Source organism: Zingiber officinale, chromosome 1A, assembly GCF_018446385.1.
Source record: "Zingiber officinale cultivar Zhangliang chromosome 1A, Zo_v1.1, whole genome shotgun sequence".
NCBI lineage: Eukaryota > Viridiplantae > Streptophyta > Magnoliopsida > Zingiberales > Zingiberaceae > Zingiber > Zingiber officinale.
Window position 1 is genome coordinate 123,959,921 of NC_055987.1, and position 20,994 is coordinate 123,980,914.

General features: G+C 38.8%; 3 protein-coding genes across 3 annotated transcripts; 2 read left to right on the forward strand and 1 right to left on the reverse strand.

Moving 5' to 3' along the window:
- Window positions 1-828: 828 nt before the first annotated feature.
- On the forward strand, window positions 829-4,028 carry LOC122030432 (proline-rich receptor-like protein kinase PERK2). The gene is made up of 8 exons (XM_042589635.1): window positions 829-1,721; window positions 1,829-2,293; window positions 2,356-2,442; window positions 2,548-2,618; window positions 2,689-2,765; window positions 2,862-3,009; window positions 3,169-3,330; window positions 3,647-4,028. The coding sequence occupies exons 1-8, from the start codon at window positions 911-913 to the stop codon at window positions 3,911-3,913; spliced, it is 2,088 nt and encodes a 695-aa protein (XP_042445569.1). The 5' UTR covers window positions 829-910; the 3' UTR covers window positions 3,914-4,028.
- Window positions 4,029-4,139: 111 nt separating this feature from the next.
- LOC122030452 (protein CONTINUOUS VASCULAR RING 1-like) lies at window positions 4,140-9,565 on the reverse strand. Its single transcript, XM_042589655.1, has 7 exons — window positions 9,136-9,565; window positions 8,600-8,652; window positions 7,766-7,875; window positions 6,519-6,686; window positions 6,352-6,449; window positions 4,470-4,599; window positions 4,140-4,397 (listed from the first exon to the last, which is right to left on the reverse strand). The coding sequence occupies exons 1-7, from the start codon at window positions 9,268-9,270 to the stop codon at window positions 4,309-4,311; spliced, it is 783 nt and encodes a 260-aa protein (XP_042445589.1). The 5' UTR covers window positions 9,271-9,565; the 3' UTR covers window positions 4,140-4,308.
- A 118-nt stretch (window positions 9,566-9,683) lies between these two features.
- On the forward strand, window positions 9,684-11,289 carry LOC122030442 (receptor-like protein 51). The gene has a single exon (XM_042589645.1). It carries the CDS (start codon window positions 9,684-9,686, stop codon window positions 10,935-10,937), a length of 1,254 nt encoding a protein of 417 aa, XP_042445579.1. The 3' UTR covers window positions 10,938-11,289.
- The last annotated feature ends 9,705 nt before the right edge of the window (window positions 11,290-20,994 follow it).

The following is a 20,994-nucleotide window of genomic DNA, read 5'->3' on the forward strand; positions in this document are numbered from 1 at the left end:
CAGGCTGGATTATTCCTCGAATTCTCTTTTTTTTTAATTTGAAATTATTCGAGTTGGAATTGAAAACTTTTTTGCTGAATTTGAATATATAATATTTTGTTTCATTATTTATGAGTCGCAAATAGAATACTAATTATTTTAAATATAATATATATATATATATATATATATATATATATATATATATATATATATATAAGTTCAAATTCAAATATTAATATTTTTAAACTTGATTTGATTCATTTATATTTCTAATTCTAATGGGTTCTTTCTTCTCTAAGATCCATTAAATTCACAAGTATCCCAAGGAATACTTAAAAATATCATCCAAAAACATCAGCATGTCGAAGAATTCTTCAACGATCATCGTCGATCTACTTGAAGAAGACTCGGCAAAATTAATATATTTTTTTAAAAAAAATGACAAATTAAAATGATTAATTATTTATTTTTTGCCCTCGACGTAAAAAAAAGTCAAGAACTCCCATTGGGTAAGAACAAGTAATGTGCGCCTATTAGGAAAACTCTTATCGAGGACATGAAATTATCATATAATAAAATTTATTTTGATAAATTACTAACAACGTGCACTTGGTCGCTGCAACTTATTATTATTTTTTTTAGGGGGGTGATTTTTTTGGGCATTTTATAATTATGTGAAGGGTTTGACTTTGACATGTCTTTAATTCTTTGGAGTTTTGTATTTGCTATTGAATTTAATTTAACTTGTAATATTAAATTTAAATAAAAATGTGATATTATGCTGTGTAAGCATCGTTTAATTAAAATGGCATATTAATTTTATAATAAGCATTTCGTCGTGGAACGTCCGTGGATTATAGGGAAAAGCGAGCTGAGCAACGCGTAAACTCGTTTCCCGCCCGGCGTCACTCCCGGCTTTGACGCCGCCATGTCTGCGTCGCCCCCGACGGCCTCGGGCCCCCCGCCGCCGTCCTCGACGCCTCCTCCAGTGGCCTCTGCGCCTCCTCCTCCGACGAATTCCTCGCCGCCTCCGACGACTTCGAATGCTGCGCCGCCCCCTTCCAACTCAGCGCCGCCTCCGACGACGCCCATCCCGCCCCCTCCGGTTTCCAGCCCTCCGCCTAATTCGGCGTCGCCGCCTCCTACATCTCCTCCTCCGGCAACTCCTCCGCCGGCGACGTCCCCTCCGCCTACCTCAGCGCCGCCGCCTCCCACCTCTCCTCCTCCAGCAACACCTCCGCCGGCATCCCCTCCTCCACTATCGTCGCCGCCGCCGCCCTCTCCTTCGAATTCCGCTCCTCCCCCTGCCTCCCCTCCGCCCGCCTCGCCGCCGCCACCGCTCCTCCCTCCTCGGTCACCGCCTCCACCCCAAGTGGGTCCTCCCTCGCCGGTCCTCTCTCCACCTCCGCCACCCTTGACTCGGTCGCCCCCTCCACCAATCACTCCTCCGCGTAACGTACCTCCACCGTCGCCGCCCCCTTCATCTCCGCTCACACCATCTCCACCGTCGCCTCCACTCACACCATCTCCACCGTCGCCTTCACTCACACCATCTCCACCGCCAGGTCCGCCACCTCCATCCTCGAACACCTCAAGCTCGTCGTCCTCAACTGGAGCAATAGCAGGAGGGGGAGCAGCGGCGGCCGTGGTCCTCGCCCTTTTGCTGGGCGTATTTTTATTCCTCTGCCGGAGGAGTCGCCGGCGACGACCTCCGACACCAACATCTTCCCCACACCCAGGTACTCTTCCAAAGATCAAACCGTTACCCAATAATTCTTCAAAAAAAACCGATCTTTTTTGGCCAATTGTTCTTAACATCTCGTACTAATAGACCTTTCATTCTCAGACTATCCATATCCTCCTCATTATACTCCTTCACCGGTGAAGCTCTCTTCCTCAGAGACAATGCCTCTTTCAAGTGGACCGAGCCGCCATTCAGGATCCCGCCACCCCTCCGGTGAAACTCCATTATCGCCCTCTTCCCCAGCCTTCAACCTCAATTTTGCAAAGATTAACTTCACTTTCGAAGAACTGGCACGGGCAACCGCAGGATTCTCCGACGCTAATATTCTCGGCAGAGGTGGCTTTGGCCAGGTTTTCAAAGGCACACTCGATGGCAAGGAATTCGCCGTCAAGAGATTGACAGCCGGGAGTGGGCAGGGCGACCGAGAATTCCTTGCCGAAGTCGAAAAACTCAGTCGTGTTCATCACAAACACTTGGTGACATGGGAAGGCTACTGCATTTCTGGAAGCCAGAGGATGCTTGTGTATGAGTATCTTCCTAACAAGACTCTGGAGTTTCACTTACATGGTAGCCTCCTAAACTCATATGAATTTGAGTTTGTGTTATTTCATAGGTGTATACTTGTGCAGGGAAGGATCAGCCGACGATGGAATGGTCGATCAGAGTCAAGATTGCTGTTGGTTCCGCTAAGGGGTTAGCTTATCTTCACGAAGATTGTCAGTTGCATTGTTCCTTTCCGTTTGAAGAACACCAATCTTTTAGTGATTTTGTGAATGAAACTTTGTAGCTCTGATCTGATATCTGTGTTTTGAATTCAACAGGTCGTCCTAAAATTATTCACCGTGATATCAAGGCTGCCAATATTCTCCTTGATATGAACTTTGAGCCGAAGGTGAAGTAAAAAATCACTTGTGTAGTTTGCTTTCCGAATGGGAATGTAATCAAATTGGATTCCTTTTCAGGTTTCAGATTTTGGGCTGGCTAAGTTTCAAGGCGAAGGCGACACACATGTTTCGACTAGAGTTGTTGGAACCTTCGGGTCTGAAATGTTCCTTTATTTGCTTCCTTATCAGTCTTCACAAATTGGGTTTGGAATTGTAATTCTAGATAGTGTTTATATGTTGTTTTCGGGCAGGTATGTGGCACCTGAATACGCAGTTTCCGGTAAACTAAGCGATAAGTCTGATGTCTTTTCTTTCGGAGTAATGCTGCTGGAATTGATCAGTGGAAGACGACCTGTGTTTTCAGGTCAAGGTTACATGGATGAGTCTTTGGTTACTTGGGTTAGTCGCCTAATTAAGTATATCTAGTTCCATTTTCTTCTCTTCCTTTTTTTCGGTCTCGTTCGACTTGTAGATCCGTCAACCAAATGTTTCCTACCCTATTAATGTTTCACTATAACAAAACTAAGGAACATTTTTTTGTTATTCAAATTCTCACAGGCAAGACCATTGCTAACACAAGCTGGAAAGGATGGCAACTATGATGCCCTCATCGACCCATGTCTTGAGAAAGTCTACGGTCCTAACGAGATGACACGCATGGTTGCTTGCGCCGCTGCCTGTGTACGCCAGTCTGCAAAACTTCGGCCGCGAATGAGTGAGGCAAGTAAACTTAGTTATCTCTTCTAACCACAGTACCTTGTACTAAACTTGCCTAAACATGCTAGTCTATCATGATTATCCTCTATGTGATGGCGATACGATTCCGAATAGTGGTTCCGCAAATGATAGTGTCATCTCTTCTCACCAAGTATCCTAGTGCCATCAACCTTGCTAATGTATCATAATCATTTATCTCCTCTTCTATGTGATCAAGGTTTCAGTTCTGAATTGAAAGCATACTTTTTCTTGATTGAGACTCAAGCATTGGTCTGTATTTCTAGGACGCGTGTTTGAACTAACTGAAGAAGTTATGCAGATTGTTCGGTTCTTGGAAGGGGAGTTACCTCTCGAGGTTTTGCACGGAGAAGTTTTGCCTGGACACAGTGCCATTGAGAGTTCATCCAACTCGGAATTCATGAGAAGATTGAGGAGGATGGCATTTGGGAATCCAGAAGATACAAGCAGCAGCCTTTACAGTGTGAGTGAGTCAAATGAGAACCAAGATTCCTCATTCGTCGACAATGATCCATATGAGATAGCATGGTCGAGGAGAAGCACCAAAGATTTCAGTTCTGAAGTATAGGAGATTGATTTGATCTTTGATTCATTGTACAGTATCTTTTCACTCGGGTTGCTCTTCATCATTTATATGCAAAACATTGTTCATTGAATCATAGTCTATAAGATTCTTCTTCTCATGGCTGAGTGGCTCATTGCTAGTTGATGTTAAAACTAATACACTAGTCACTAGGTTTTGATTGGGAAAAAAAAGCCAAGTTCATGAAAATTACTTCAGCATGGAATACAGATTTTTCAAGGTTCAAAAGAACATAAGCAATAGCATCTACCAAAATCCTTGTGTCTTATCTACAGATCGAGTTAAACTAGAAAAAGAAACATGCTTTTGTATGCAAAATGTCGAGGTGGAAAGCCAGTCGTGTAGTGTGGGAAATAGTCATCAACCACTAGAAACTCAGGTTAGATCTTAGTTCTATCAACTGGTACCATGTGCGGATCAAGTGTAGTGAGAATTTGCGGCATCGACATGCCAGTAGAAACAACAATCTCTGCATTTGAAGATGGACACAGTATAAGAACACAAAGGTAGGTTGCTGCGATAAAGGATGATAGGAACTTACCGATTCCTTCACGGACAGAAAGGTTCGGTCTAATAATATCTTTCGAGCTGACTAGAAAAATATCGCCAACGTAGAGATGGTTGGTTGGGACATAAACACAGTAGAGTTCCTCCTCAACGGAATAAGTATGCTATCAATCAAGAAACAATAGGCATATATGTAAGATAAGCTATTATCAAAGAAACATAGCAATAAATTTGTGAACAAGCAAAAATAAGTTCTGAATCTTGAAATTAATGCATGACATTAGATAAAGATTATAGAACAAGGAAATTAGCTGATTTCAGAACAAAAAAAACCAATAAATTAATTGATTCACTGCAGAAGAAATTTCACTCAGATTAATAATTGTTGCAAAAAATAGTGGAGACGGGAATGTAACGTAGTTAGTATTTTCAAATCTTGTTCAAATTCGTTGAAAATTTTAAAGAAACGCAAGTCATTTAAAATTTTTATAATTTATGATATTTTTAAGAAAATAATGGGAGAATTTTTAAAAACTCTTGAATTTTTTAGGAAAAGTCAAATAGAATTTTATTGGGATAAATTAAGTCATTATTTTACAAAGAGCAACACTTATTATCAATGTATAAAAGGGGTTAGTATTTCGTATATTAGAATAGTTTTCAGCTAATAAATTCTCATTCTGATTCTCTACGTAAGATTGATTATCTCCAGATTTCTCAGTGATTGAGGTCTCAATTTTGGTGGTGCATTAGAATGATCATGCATTATAACTCTTGACCAAAGTTGTCAAGGATTATGGTTTTTACCATTTGAATCGGGAAAGAAATGGGGAAAACTAGAATGAGCAAAGATGAAAAAACTTGGAACAAACGAGAATCATCATCTATAATCAAGAGCCTATCTTTCCCATGGTAGATGTCAAGTTTCTACAAAAGTGAAATTACAACTTGATGTGTTTGTCAAACATTAATCTAAGTTTATGAAGAAAAACTATTTCTTATCCAACCTCATGAATTCGCATGGCATTTTTTTCCCCAAAACCCAATGAAAATTGGTCATTTCATTTCTAGGTCGGTATCTAAAATTGACTCAAATTGAAGAATAAACGATAAAAACCAACTTATCATTTGAGTGAATCAAATTTCAGGTCAACCAATATAATCTATCAGGTTGGTTCAAACCATTTACGATGTAAAGTTCAATTTGGGATGAGTCAGTACTAAGGGAAAAAAAAACACACTAATTTTGTATTCAGTCAGTTCAGCATCTGAGCAGTGGCCTGAATGGTAAGAAGGGAAAACCTACAAACCAACTAGAAATCCTGAAGGAAGCCTTCTTCCAATTAGGCTCCCGGACTTTGTAGTTGCTAAACATGCCTAGTTTATAGCCACTTCTTATTGACAGGAAAATAGTTTTCCACAATAGGAAAAACTTTTCTGCTTATTGCCTCTTCTATGAAGCAAGTAAAGATGATAAAAAATTAGTTGTAGCTCCGATGATCCAACGAGATTGAGATGGTATGGCCATGCTCGAAAAGGTCTATAGATTCTTTAATTAGAAGAGTTACCTATTAGTGAATGTGTAAAGGTAGAAGGAGATTAAACAACATATTAATAAACATAACAAAAGAATTAAATTAGTTTGAAGATTACTAGTGATACAACCTTGTATAGAAGTTACAGAGGAAAAAGATTCATGTAGTCAACTCTAAATAAATAGTTGGGACAACCACAGCTAGATGATGTAAAGATGATATAATGAATGTAATCTCTACCATTCATCAAGTTTTATACTAGAAAAGGTCAAAGAGATAACATGACTGACAAGATAAAAATGTAAAGAAAATTTTAATATACAAGCATTAATTTAGAAAGAACACTAAGCACGCCAAAGTTATGAGAAAGATGACAAGCACCTGTAGGGAAACCGCAGATGTGATAAATCCAAATGCATATTCACCTAACCGAGGGTGCCTAATAATCACGACTTCCTTGAAGGCTTGTTTATTCTGGTCTGTGTTTAGCAAAATCAAGTTAGAAATGCATATTGAAGTATAAAAAAAACAAAATTAGAATTATTCACCTGGTGAGACAGCAGAACTTATTTGCTTAGAAGCATTGTAAATATGACGAACAAATGGCATGCGCTTAATAAACCATTCACCAAGGCCAAGGACAGATGCACCCAACCATGATGACATGAAAACTCCAACCAAGAAGATAAACGTTATGGAAGTAGCAAAACCAAGTCCTGGAAAGCAATTCCAGTTACACAAAACATGTTGACAGGATCAACATACAGAGTAAAAGTTGGAAGAGCTGATAATGAAATTCTTTGATAACTTGACAGAGTAAAATCATACTTGCTTTGACATCAGGAGAATTTCCAAAGTGCAAAGGACATTGCCCTAGCATAAGATAGGATAATGCAAGATATATTGCATTGCTAGAATGCAAGTAAATCTCTGAATATGGATATGCTTATTAAGTGTGAGTATGGCTACAATAATTAGAACTAAACTAAGAGAAAGACAAATTGATAACCTCAACAATGAAGACAATTGATTTAGTATTGAACTTCAAGAGACAGTTTAGCAGCTTAAGCCACTATGTTCGTGCTTTATCTCAAGTATATCTTTTACCCATAGCAGGTCTAGTTCTGAGCAGATGGATAACCTTATATCTACAAGTGGCGTATGCATAATATAAATCAAGTTTTATCTCATAGCATAGTTTGGAAAACAAAAGCTTCAGCATGCAAACAGAAATGCCAATCTTAAACAGCTGGAACTTTCAGCTTGTTATTCCTATTGTTGACACAGAAAACTAAATGCTGAATCAGAATAGGAATCTAAAGGTTAACGAGGAACCGAGAGTTGACAGATTAAGCCTGTGAGCTTTTAGGTCTAGCATGTAATACCCAATGGATATTTGCAGATTAAACATGGACCTTGAATATAATGTTATCAGCACCTGTTTGTAGTTGGATGACTAAGGCATAAAGAGCATCTGTGCATACTTGCATTTTTATATATTCTATAGGTTTGTTTTTGACCTCATTTCCCCTAAAAAAAAAAGTAGACAAACAAGAAAAAATTTAGGCATTGTAATATTAAACATCAAGAGAAGTATGCATGAGACAATGAGAAGGATGTCAACAAGACCGAGAACAAAATCATACCCCTCCACACAGAAAGTGTAATAACGATCAATTACAGTAGTTGAAAGCATACACATGATGTATTCTTGAAGCAGTATCAGTAAAGCTAGAACAGGTGCACAGTTTCATAATAAACCACAAAATAAAAATAGGAAAGAAAAAACCCATACCGAATATGTTTATCCCAAGTTGAGCATAGACTGGAGAAAAAAATCCATCCACAAAATGGTAAAACCACCAAGTGATATAGAACGTCATTGCAATAGGAAAGAGAATGACACTGAAAATTAAAGACAAATGAAGCGATGAGAGGTAACTACTGTGCATCAGACATAACTTGCTAATGAAAGTTCATTTTGATTATTAATTGATTATAATCATCTCACCAAACCATGTTTGTTCCAACTAACTGTGATTATTAATTATTGAAAAACATAAGCAGTACGATTTACATAGGCAAATTCTCAAAAATAAAATGCTATCTGGTTGTGCAACTTTTAGTTATTTGTTACTTTCTTTTCCTTGCTTAAATGGCTAGGGTCAAAAGGCACATTTTATTGCACAAGTAGGGATTTGATCAAATTATTGGTCTGAATGAAACTGAAAAAGTTAGGTAAGAAATAAAATTTTCCAGAAGTATGAGAAAGGAATTAAGACAATGTTCAAAATCCTATTTTCCTTCCTTTAGATTTATGTATATTTCCTCTTTTTTACGTTTAGTTACTTGGGCATGGAAGTTCTCCTAACGTAGAACAAAATAAAAGGCTAAGGAAACAGACTACTGTCACTCTATAATTTGATTGAAAGTTGTAAGGATATCAACAGGGACTACTGCTCTATCATGCTGTGAGTTTTTAAGTTTCTTGAAAATTTTCAGATTGACAGCAAATTGCATATGGTAAAATGTTGAAGAAGTGTGATACATTACGCCAGTAATATACTTACAAATAAAGATCACAATGAGAGCACAAGAATTATCTAAGACACTAAAGAGAAGACCCTACCATCCTGTCATAAACTTCTTCGAAGTCCAACTACGGATGACTTTATAAAAAGCCTGCAGTTTAAGAAGTGAATAATTTCCAGATTATTTAATAAAAAATAGCAATAAGCATAAAGATTACATGTATTATAACCTCCAATTAGAAGCATCAATCCACTTCAAAACATATCCAAGCAGTTACCGTACACGATTAAAGATATTTAATTATTTATTTAATGCACAAGAAAATATTTCAGAAACATCCGCCTCCACCTTAACACAGTTTCCCACATGCATAAGAAAATCATTACTGAGACCAAATTAAATTTGGTAAACAAAATTAAGAGCATTCCGGAGTTGTTTTTATGACGAATTCGAAATTTACAATAGACTACAAGAGCTAATTAGTCTTCAAACTCATTCACATTGCCATATAAATTGTATAATCGACCTATCCTTTGCAGAAATTTAAAGAGAAATATAATTATTTCAAATACGCATGCTTCATGGATCCTACTGCCCAGAAAGAGAAGATCGGATGGGAAATGATCGCGTTACCTCTCTACCGGAATGGTGATGAGAGGAAGAGGAAGAAGCATTGGTGGAACCGTGGAGTTCCATGGATACGGGAATAAGAAGCTCCCGATCTCTCTCCAGGCTCCCCATCGAGCTCGGCGACCCCTCCTCGCCCATGCGCTGCTCGACACGATCTCCTCCTCGTGCTCTCCGGAAGAGAGAAGGCAATTGGAAGACGCTTCGCCTCGTGATTTCGGGACGCGATGGCGCAGGTGAAGCAGAGAGGCGGGGCCGCGGGGGAGTCGAAGAGGGAGGAGACGATGGCGAAGCGTCGAGGCGGTGAGGACGAGGACGGCGAGGGCATGAAGTGGGAATTGGACGGTCCTGATCTAACGAAATCAAGATGTAAATATCGAAAACTTTCTATATTAATGGTTACCTGTGAAATACTTGCGGGTGATGTGGCAAAAGTCTACAACGCACCCACCCGCAAAAAGTTTCAGGAGTGTGCAACTTTTTCTCTTTCTAAAACAACACAGACCCGCCCGCCTCTTCTTCTCCACTCTCTCTCCTCTCGTCGAGCTTTGCTAATGGCGCAGCCCCTTTCCGCCCTCCCTCTGCTAATCCTACTAATCTCCGGCGCCGCCGCTCCTCCGCCGGAGGTCCCCTCGCGAGGCTCCGATCTAGACCCACGGCAGCTGACTGCGCTCCAATCCATGGGGTTCCCCACCTCCCGCGACCCCTGCTCTGTCCCTTCCGCCCGCGACAACGCGACCGCCTGCGACAACTCCGCCCCATTCCGCCACCTCGTCTCCCTCCGCTTAGCCAACTGTTCCCCCGACCTCGACCTCCCTACCACCGCCCTCCGCGCCCTCTCCACTCTTCGCTCACTCTCTTTCCTCCGCTGTCCCGTCTCCGCCCCCAAGCACCTCCCGGTTTCCCTCGCCTCCTCCCTCCGCTCCTTCTCCTGTGACACCTCCCTCCGCCGCCTCACCGGCGTGTGGCTCTCCCGCCTCCAGAACCTCACCGACCTCTCCGTTGTCGGCGTCCCCATCTCCACCAGCGGTCCCGCCGTCGTCCTCTCCCAGATGCGCCGCCTCCGCTCGGTCACCATAGCTCGGACCAACCTCTCCGGCGGCGTTCCCCGCCACTGGCACGCTCTCGACCTCGTCTACCTCAACTTCTCCTCCAACCGCCTCAAGGGCCGTATTCCCAGCTCGATCTCCGCCCTCGGCTCCCTCCAAAACCTCGATCTCAGCTCCAATGCCCTCTCCGGAACCCTACCTGACTCCATCGGCGACCTCGCCGACCTGAAAAACGCAACTTTCGCCCACAACTCGCTCTCCGGCCCGATCCCCGACTCAATCTCCCAGCTTTCGTCGCTGACCCACCTCGATCTGAGCTCGAATCAGTTCAACGGAAGCATCCCAAAGTTCGTCGCCGAAATGAAGCAGCTCAAATTCCTAAACCTGGAGAAGAACAACTTCCAGGGAGTCTTCCCCTTCAACGCGACCTTCCTCCGCAAGCTCGACGTCTTCAAGGTCGGCGGCAACGCCAACCTCTGCTACAACCGCACGCAGCTCCCCTCCAAGCTCAAGCTCAAGCTCGGCATCGCGCCCTGCGACAAGTACGGCCAGCCGGTGTCGCCGCCACCGGACCGCTCCACGCGGGCGGACTCAGACTACGCCGACGATGGCAGCGACGAAGGAAGCGGAGACAATGGCGGCGGCGGAGGCGGAAACCACCACGGGCCTAGCAAGCTGGTGCTCGGGGTGGCGATCGCCCTCTCCTGCCTCGTTTTCTTGGTCATCTTCCTCATTTGCCTATCCAAAATCTGCCGCTGAAGCCTGAATCAGCAGAACAGCTTCAATTCTCCAGACAAATTCGATATCAACGCCAAAATTCTCTATTTTACTAATTTCCATTTAAAAAAAGCTCTTTTTGATTGTAGTTTCGTAGTTTCGTAGACTTAGAGTAGATTTAGCGTGATCTGATCTCATCTCTGTGTCTTTGTTCCTCGTTTTCAGATTAATCATCAATTATTAACTAAGATATGTTCTTGCAGATTAATTAATTCTGATAATTCGAGTGATGTTGGCTAAATAACTAACAAATCGTTGTGGGAGTTAACGAGATTGATGGCCCCAGGATTGATACATGTCTCAACTCTACAGGCAAAGGGTGGCTTCTTTTAGCTGGAATTGTGGTGTTGTTGCCGGATGTATATGAATCAAATATTAATGAAAAAGTTTGATATTTGATTGGCTAAAAATTTATTTATATTTATTCAATACATATTCCATCAATTAAATAAATAAACTTAAATAATTAATTAAATTATATATATATATATATATAAATATAAATAACGTTCCACGAATTATGTAAATTCATAAAATTCTAATCAGCCATCAAAACAAAGAAAATTTTTCAAATGAACAAACAAGAGTTAATTATTAAATTAATAATCAATGTAAAATTTTCATTTTAATAGTTAAATGATTTAATTAATTATCTTATTAAATAAGTTTGAATTAGCATGACTTAATTATAGCTCTAGATGCAGAGTTGACAGAACTTATGGATGTTTTATCTATAAGTTTTCGATAGATTAGACTAGTTACAAATGCAGGACAATAATTACACGAACACTTAAACACCATCTGATGATGCTCAGAGATGGGTCTACATAATAAATCATGTTAAACTCATATGTTTGTTTTATCATGACAAAAAAGTGAATACGCTCGCTCCCAGCGTCCTTATCAATCCATCTCCGTCAATCTGTCCCAGGGTCAACACGGAAAAGATAAATCACGGATGACTATTAGTCTTTGGAATAGTAACTAGCACATAAGAAAGATATTTATCTCGGCTTGCTGAGATTCGAATCACAGATATCATTATGACAATACCTCATACGTTAGTCATTAGATCCATTCGAGGTGACCTTTGTTTTATGATCATATGTAGTCAAGTTCACAGGAAAATCCATATCCATTTTGTATTGTAAAGGAGAAGTCAAACTGTGAGTGGATTCTGAAGGAAAGTGAATGGCATTCAATATCAAAATTGAAGGGTTTTCTCCCTTTTCTGGAAATCTGTTGGTGCGTAGTTCAAAATAAGGGCCAAAGTATTTTCTGTCATTATCTTTTGAAAAACATTATATTATTTAGATATGCAATTATTTCGCATATAAAGTGAAAGTGATAAAAATAAATAACTTCTTGGGTTGTAAACCAGTCAAGTTGATCATCAAACTTCATTTAACTAAATATTCATACATAAATTTAGCATTCATTTAACTAAATATTCATATATAAATTTAGCATTCGGTTTGATAATAATTTATTTATATTCGTTTAATACAGATATATAAGATTAATTAAATGAATAAATTTAAATAATTTATTAAATTAAATAAACAAACTTAAATACATATAATTTCAATTTATTAATATTCATAAATAACGTTGATGAATAATATTTATTTTTTTGAAAAATAAATATATACCATCAAAGAAATACATATACATATAAAAAATTAAAAATCCCTATCTATGTCATGTATGACGAAATGACATATTTGTTAGGGTATGTAAGGTATGATGTACAAGTGCTTTCACGTGTACCATCATACTCATGTATATCAATATCTCTCTCACCATACCTTATCATCATATGTACTCCGGTTAATTATTTATCTTCTGTACAATCCACAGTAGATCGGGCATTGATCGGTGTCGGTCATTCGTATCAAACAGTTTTAGTGTCATCACTCATCCATAGGTGGCTCCACATGTCTTTGCCATCAGTATCAAACAATCTCATTGCCTCCATGCGTCTCGCTAGCTGTCCTCACTAGCCACCCCTCCTCTAGTGGACAAGCTCATCTGGAGCCAAAATGATACAAATATTCTCATCTCCTCAAACCATCCAAAGGTCTCCATCATCGGCTCTTGAATACTTTTAGCAAGTGGGTAGTTATCAATAAATTTTTAATGTCTTTAATTATCACGAATAATTTACTGCGGATTAGATAGATCATTCTGGTAGATTTATTCACCCTCGTAGGTTTTTTAGCAAAGCCTCAATCATAAACAGGTTTGGAATGCCTTTATCAATAATCATTTGCTTAGACTAGATAGATCATTTAAGATGAATCTATTCACCTAAATCCTCACCATCGAATACATGCTTACACGCTCAAGAGGCATACTATACATGCTTACACGCTCAAGAGGCATACTCTCACATGATGTGTGCACTCATTCCTCACCCTCTCAAATCATACATAATCTCATTCTTCACTCACCAACTCAAAATGCATCTCAACGTGAACAACGTTCGTGTTCTTGCCAAAGAACACCAATGAACGAGCCACTAGTCATTTGACGTGGATGCTGACTTTGTTGTCATTCGCCTTGGCACAATGATGACTTGTGGAGAGATTTGTTGAGGCCTAGATAGAAGATACTAGAAAAGAGAGGGTTAGAATGATAGCTGAGGACTCTCCAACACAACCACTCTAAAGCTTAAGTTAGTTTCTAGTGGAGGAGGAAGGACAACGAAGGATAGCAGTTTAGAATTTTTTTGGATGTGTGTGTGCATACCTACATCTGTAGGATCGGGCTATCTTTTCTAGGGTTATGGCTATGCTCCACATGCTCCAAGATCTACGTTGGTGTCATCCACGTTTAATTAAATAAATGGCTACATTGCCGACATTTCTTGGATTAAATAGTTGGTGTTTCCCACGTTCTTCACCGAACAATGGCTACGTTGTGCACATCTTCAGCAAACCCCAACTTATCACTTTAGTTGTTGGCAGTCGAGTGTGCCACTCTGATTAGTCGAGTTGATCAAGAGTGGCACATGGAGCTGGGGATGATCCAGACTCGAGATCGACATAGAACCGGGGTTGCTTGGAATCGGGGCTGCATGGTGCCAGGAATAATCCAGACTCGAGATCGGCATGGAGTCGGGTTGTTTGGAGTCAGAGTGACCTCCTATTGACTTTGACCGCCACATCAACAGGACTATTGACTTCCTTAACCACGTGGCCCCCTCTAATTATCTCCCGCATCACCTATCTTTCCCTCAAGTCTAGTCGAAGGAGACGAGAATTCAACTAACTGGATTGTTGTGTAGTCGAATATATCGACTATCTCTTACCTGACTATAACGGCCATGTGGCAAATTCAAGACATGCTCCAAATGACATTTTGCATTAAATGTCGTCATGCTTAATAAATGCACGTCATGTATAATCTACCTCGATCATTGAGCCTGGAGTATGCGAGCATATCTCCCAAGTTACGTCTCATCACTACGGAAAAAAAACTTAAAGATAATACTGTTTATGCATTGTCTATGACTGAAAAAACGTTGTTAAAAGTACTATTGTTAAAATTCCTTTCAAAGACAACACTTAAACGATCTTATTGTTTTTTTTTTTTTTTTGCAAAAACAACGCTTTTGCAACGTTTAAAAAACATTGTACTTTTTTACAAAGACAACGTTTTTGTAACACTTAAAAAACATTGTCTTTTTTTGCAAAGATAATATTTTTACAACGCTTAAAAAACATTATCATTTTTAACGGAGACAACATTTTTTAATGGATAAAAAATGTTATTTTTTTTTAAAATTCAACTTTTTAGCAAAAAATAAATCTATTACAAAACCGTTATCTATTATATTTATACCACGAATTTTTTAATTAAACCCTTATAAATAACATCGATTAAAATGTAATAAAAATACAACTGATCAGTCTTCTTACTATTGAACTAAAAATGTGTTATAACCCTTCTAATATTACATCTTCTCCGAAAATATGAGTACTCTTCTTGGCAAAAAAAAAAAAAAAATCCACTTTCAATTTCCTTACACATTCATCTACGAGGAAGAAAATTATTACATTATAATTAAGATGAAGCAACACATATAAGCAATACATTAAACTCAATGAACAGAATTGGCAAAAATAATAGGCTAACAACATATATAATCTCATAAATCTCACCCTTTAAACAAAGTGACACATGAGAATCGCATAATTAAATTCATTTCCATTTTAACTATCCGCTACTTATCTTATTAACAATATCTTTAAGACCCCTTTTCAATTGAATACCAGATATAATATAACTAAAATCTTAATCAAATTAAAAAAAAAAAGGATCTTGTTTGTTTACTTAAACTAGCCCCTCAATGTTTTTTCTTACTAGTCAAACTATATTTCACATAATCAGTATGAATTTTACTAAAGTCCTTTGGTTCCAAGAAAAAATTTATTTTCTTAAACTATAAAAAATATCAAGCAGACGAAGGTCACAAATTAAACAGGTCACAAGTCAAGCACATTATATCATAACATATACTATGATATGGTTACACATAGAAGCAAAAAATAGGTAGCAAAGAACTATATTAGCCTTGAAACTTAGGTAAAGAGGAACCAAAAAATTCAAGTTTTGTAATGTGTCACTAAGATAGCCTTATGCTGCAATTATATCCATATATAAAACAGAGACACTCAAAAAATTGATTGGCCAAGCAGATTCGTATCTCTTCCAACTTGCTCAATAGTCAATTCTCAATGTAGAATAAATTTGCTTTAGCTTTACATCCATCCTACAGTTTGATGTCCATTACATCCGTAGGCCAAGCACGTACAAGTGACTGATTCAAATAAGGAAATATATCACATCATAAATCATTAGTAATTGAGGTTGAATATCAGTAGTGATGTCAGTATGGAGGCTACTATCTAATTTGATTATCAGTAGTGATGTCAGTATGGAGGCTACTATCTAATTCATTCTCTTATTTAACCTTGCAGTCGATTCACTCAATCTTCACATAAGCTTCATACGCAACCTTAAGCAATACCAATGTTCAATTATTTGTATCTTGGATGGTAAACCATATTAAATTGTGCACTTCTATACCATGCTGGTTACATATGCTGCTTCTTGTATGCCAAATAATTAACTTTCTGCTTGATGGATCAAGAAGTTAAAGCAGAAACTCCACAGAAATAGCATTTGGATTATTGCCTGTAATCAAAAGCCTAATCTTTTGGCGGTAGTGATGAGCACCAAACATAACTAATATATACACGTACAATTAAAATAGTCTCAACGATTCTTGAGACCTTAGGCAAAATTTTTTTTTAAGGCCTTAATATTTTTTAAAAAATATATTTTTTATAAAATATTATTAGAGGTATTTAATTTTATTAGTAAAATTTAAAAGGATAATTTATACATTGTAAAAACTTATTTTTACAATATGAAGCAATTACTAACTAGGTCGCTTAAGCTTACTTCTTTATTAGTAAAATTTAAAAAATAAAAATTCTTTAATGTTGAACTTTCTAGCATAATTTATTAAAAAAATAATATATTTATGTAATAGATATTTTTAATTAAATAAATAAAATTAAATTTCATCAATGAAATGTTAAAAATAATAACTTGGCAATGAGTAATAAGTTATAATAATACTATTAACATACAATTTAATTGTTATCTTAAAATTTTTTATCCATCAATTTTAACTTTGCAAGGAATGAAACATTAAAATTATTGTTGTATAAATTAGAAATAATATGTTTGAATAGTAGATATAGTCATGACTTATGATAGATCATTTCCTTAGATTCTACTTAGCAGAAGTTTTATGCATCGAGCAATTTTTTTTTTTTATCAATTTTAATTTTGACAAATTATCAATTAAATTTACTTAGCCAAAAAATTTAGTTGATAAACATCAATAGAGAGAGCATAATAACTTCTGGAGAGCCCGAGCATAATGAAGAGGATGTAAAAATGATAATGAAGGAGAAGAAAAATAAATAAAATAAAAATTATAGAGAAATAATAATGCACTTTCAAAAATATATCAATTACTAATAAGTATAACTAATAAATATTTTTAATTTATTAATGAAACTTAATGTTTGTTAGTAAATTAAATTTTTATTAATAAAAATTAAAAATTTCTGATAAATTATAATAAAAAATAAAAAAAAATTGACAGCCAAATCTAACTTTAAAGTAAAAAAAAAAAAAAATAAATTATCAATCCAATCTAAATTTAACGAGTAAAAAATTTAAAATGACCAAATTTAACTTTAATCTATAAAAAATTAATTAAATCTAAAAAGTTAAAATTATTGATCAAATCTAATTTAATTAATAAAAAATTAAAATTACCTATGAAAATAAATCTTGATTCAAATTTAAGTTAACCATAATTTTAAATATTGACTATATATATATATTTTTTGCCTTGAGCCGGCCCTGCGTACAATTAGGTCAAAGGTAAGGGACAAGTTAAACAGAAAAATAAGTAATTGTGTTGATCTTACCAAATTTGCAAAAAAATCACTGTCAATTGCAATTAATTTCGAGGGCACGCTTGTCTTTGCATAGTTTGTATGAGATTCTCTGCCAAGTTTTTCAACCTGGATGTGGACATGGCATCCTTACTAAGTGAGCAGAGGAAATTGAAAATTGTACAAGTACTTTGAAAGTATACAATATTGACAAACTAATTAACAGGTTCATACCTTTACAGAAAGCTATTTTTCAACATATTTGCAATCTTCTCTCATTGCAAGCTATCAAGAGATATTGAGAAACATTAATTGGCATATTTTATAAACCATATACTTTGATATATATAAAAACTGAAATGCTTACAGAAAATAATTCTGTTATACATGGGCTACTGCTAAAGAAAAAAACACAAATATTTTAAAATGTTTAGTTATTCACTACCCTGAAGGCATTGTTTATAGACGTTGCATGAATCCTATCTCTCACAAGATCATTTGCGCTCTGTAACAAAGGATAGCAACCCATCAACAATTCACATTATAATGTAAATTGCAAAAAGAACTCAATAGACAGTCTCTAAGCCACCTTAAGTAACTCAGCAGCAAGGATAACCACTGATGTAGTCCCATCTCCAACCTCTCGATCTTGAAGTTCATCAAGTTCAACAAGTACCTCTCATCATTTCGGTGTTAAATGGAACTCTTCCCTAAGCATAACTCTTCATGATTCAAGCCAAAACTCCCTTGAACTTAGATTTCTGAAACTGGAATTTGAGAAACCAGATATCCAGAAATCAGTTTTATTTCTGAAATTGATCTTGAATCTTGTTCCTGAAATGTGAAATGCAGAAATTAATTGCATCTTGGAGGCTTTTTAACTGAAGTTGGCAGCACCATTGTAATTTGGAAGAACCAGGAAGCTGCAGAGGAAAAGAATTTGACAAAGAACTGCAGGGTTAATGTGGAATCTGCAAATTTTAGAAACTTGAAATGATAACTGAATTTGGAGCATTAGCAAGACATGATCGAGTTCCAAGATCTATTAATATTGGCATATCTTCTCAATAATTGATCAGATATAAAGTATTGAGCTTGTATTGTTTGCTAGGCAGAGACATGATAATTTAACATTAAACAGGGCAATAAAGAAAATTATGAGGAATCAATAAAATGGATTAGCTTCACAGTGTATAATTTCATAGTCTACTATTATGAGACATATACTTCTCCGTTTATCTTGGTAAAAACATCCAACCCTTATCCATAATGATTCTACAAAAAACACTTATTAAAATAAGTTTAACATTATGATAGATTGTCATCTATAAATTCAATTACCGATTACACCTTCATAAATGATTCTACATAGATTAAAAAGAAATCCTAAGAGTGCATTTCAATGCAATTATGAGACTTTATTCCACTATCAGTGATGGGGAACGTCTTCTTCAGTACACCAAGTTCACCTTAGTTCTCAGTTGGGATTTTATATATGTTCATATTATACTGCAACCATGCATTTCAACAAAAATCTAAAAACTACTTGATCCCGTCCGGAAGCTGAGTCGGACGAAGGCCGGTCGCGGTGGACTGGACGTTGACGGAAAGTCGCGGGCGGCGCAGGCTCCCCACGGGTGGCTGATGCGGCTGCAGGACCCTGCACACACTCAGACGATCTCCCCCTTCCACGTTAGAGACCGAAACCCAGGGAAAAAGTCCCCGGATCAGGCCCTCCGACGCTCAAGTCAGGTCCTTTTTCCCCAGAAAGAACAGAGAGAAGCAGAAAGGAAAAACAGTTGTGGAAAAAAGTGACGAGAGAGTGTGTGCGCGTACCTGCGTACGAGGGATTTCTCCCCTTTTATCCGTCCTCCTGCTAGAACCTGCCCTCCTGTCAGAAAACGTTGGACGCCCGGCTTTGTCCTCTAGTCATGGACACCTGTCGCGCTTCTATTTGTTGTGAAAGCATCTTTCTGTTTAGGAACCTCCGCACTTGGGGTTTGTCCTGTAGTGAGTTTGGCGACCAGCACAACGGCTATGCAGGCATCTCTTTCGTTGGGGACCTTCGCATTGTTGTATGTAATGATTACCCACGACGGACCTCTGAGATTCTCCTCCTCAGAGACTTTAGCTCCTCCAGGTTCGTTTAGCCCCACACACATTGCTTGTTCGATGTGGCCTCCCACTCGCGGACTGCGACTCTGGAGAACATAGCTATACTGCTGATCTTGACTGCATCCCGCTTTGTACTTTCGGCCTCAACGTAGGCATCCGGCGCCTGCAGCTTCCACCCATTGGCCTATCCGCCTTAGTTCTTGGCCTCTTAGCTTAGCTCTGACGTCTACGTCCTTGCCGATACATGTTCCGCCTTACACCCCAGACTTGTACTTCCCTGCTACACCGCGTTTCAGTCTGGGGTTGTACCGCGGGCTGCCCGATGCTATACTTCCAGATTCCTTCCTGCTTGTGATATCGACTTGCATCCTACACTTTGTACTTTCTAATCCATTCCTGGTTCTGGGCCGCCGATCGGCCGCGCACCCATTGGCCTATACTACTCCGGCCTCTGCTTAGCTTCGCCGTGCCCTGGGCTGCATTTCACACTACTTTGTACACGGCCTCAAGAGTTGTGCCGCTATCGCCGACCTGGCCGCCGCTCCAGCCCATTGGCCTATACTTTGTTGGCGGCCGCTTAGACCCGTCTGATCTCTTGCACTGTGCTCTCCTCAGTTGGCGTTCAGACTCACTCTGACGGACCTATGGCTGTGGTTTCCGTTTCGGCCCTGCACTGGCACGTGGATCGAGTGACTCTCTCAGCTCTGAGCCCGCTGGCAGCCCCCGCCGCTTTCTACCTACAGGCGAGCGGGCACTGGCTGCTTGATGAGTGACCGCCAATATGATCTATTGACCGACTATTGACCGCCACCTCTCATGACTTTTGACGCCCTGGACAGCTGGACTGGGACTTTTTCTAATCCTTTCCTCTTGGGCCCCTCCATCACTAACTGTATCACATCCTCCCCAAGTCTAGTCGAAGGAGATGCCTCGACTGACCTCTGCCACATCGTGACTTTGCCTATCTTTGTGACTTGATCTGTATCTCATCTACCTACAGCAGACATATGATCTCGGCATCTCACACATTTGCCCACCGATCGGGCTGTCCGCTTGATATCATGCCTTCCTACGCGCGTGACCGCTTGGGCTGTCCGCCGCCACTACTGCTTGGATCAGCCATTCCTCTTATAAAGAGACTTGCTAAGGTTATCTTTCTCTTTCTTTTTAATCGTTAATGCGTTCCGCCAGCCTCCACCACGTGCATTCTCCTCCTCTCTTCTCGGAAGTGACCAACCACCCTCTCGGTGATGGTAAGCGAACTCACCCGCTTCTTGTCTCAAAGATGCTGAATCGCGTGTCTCGGGATCGAGATCGCCGGTGTTAAGCGCCTGAGATTCCATGGAAGCCCGCCGATCACATGCAATCGCGTGGATGTGGAAGGGCGAGGAAGGGATGCAGCGGCCTCACAATCCTCATCCTGGGAGGTATAAAAACGC

Bases quoted from the DNA above. Each gene is read 5' to 3' on its own strand.
- LOC122030452 (XM_042589655.1), bottom strand. From the start codon at position 9,270: ATGGGCGAGGAGGGGTCGCCGAGCTCGATGGGGAGCCTGGAGAGAGAT. The intron at 7,876-8,599 runs GTAGGGTCTTCT...TTTAATTTTCAG, and splicing joins AAGAAGTTTATGACAGGATG to TGTCATTCTCTTTCCTATTG. The intron at 6,450-6,518 runs GTGAATAATTCT...TGCTAAACACAG, and splicing joins AAGTTCTGCTGTCTCACCAG to ACCAGAATAAACAAGCCTTC.
- LOC122030432 (XM_042589635.1), top strand. From the start codon at position 911: ATGTCTGCGTCGCCCCCGACGGCCTCGGGCCCCCCGCCGCCGTCCTCG. The intron at 1,722-1,828 runs GTACTCTTCCAA...TTTCATTCTCAG, and splicing joins AACATCTTCCCCACACCCAG to ACTATCCATATCCTCCTCAT. The intron at 3,331-3,646 runs GCAAGTAAACTT...GAAGTTATGCAG, and splicing joins TTCGGCCGCGAATGAGTGAG to ATTGTTCGGTTCTTGGAAGG.
- LOC122030442 (XM_042589645.1), top strand. From the start codon at position 9,684: ATGGCGCAGCCCCTTTCCGCCCTCCCTCTGCTAATCCTACTAATCTCC.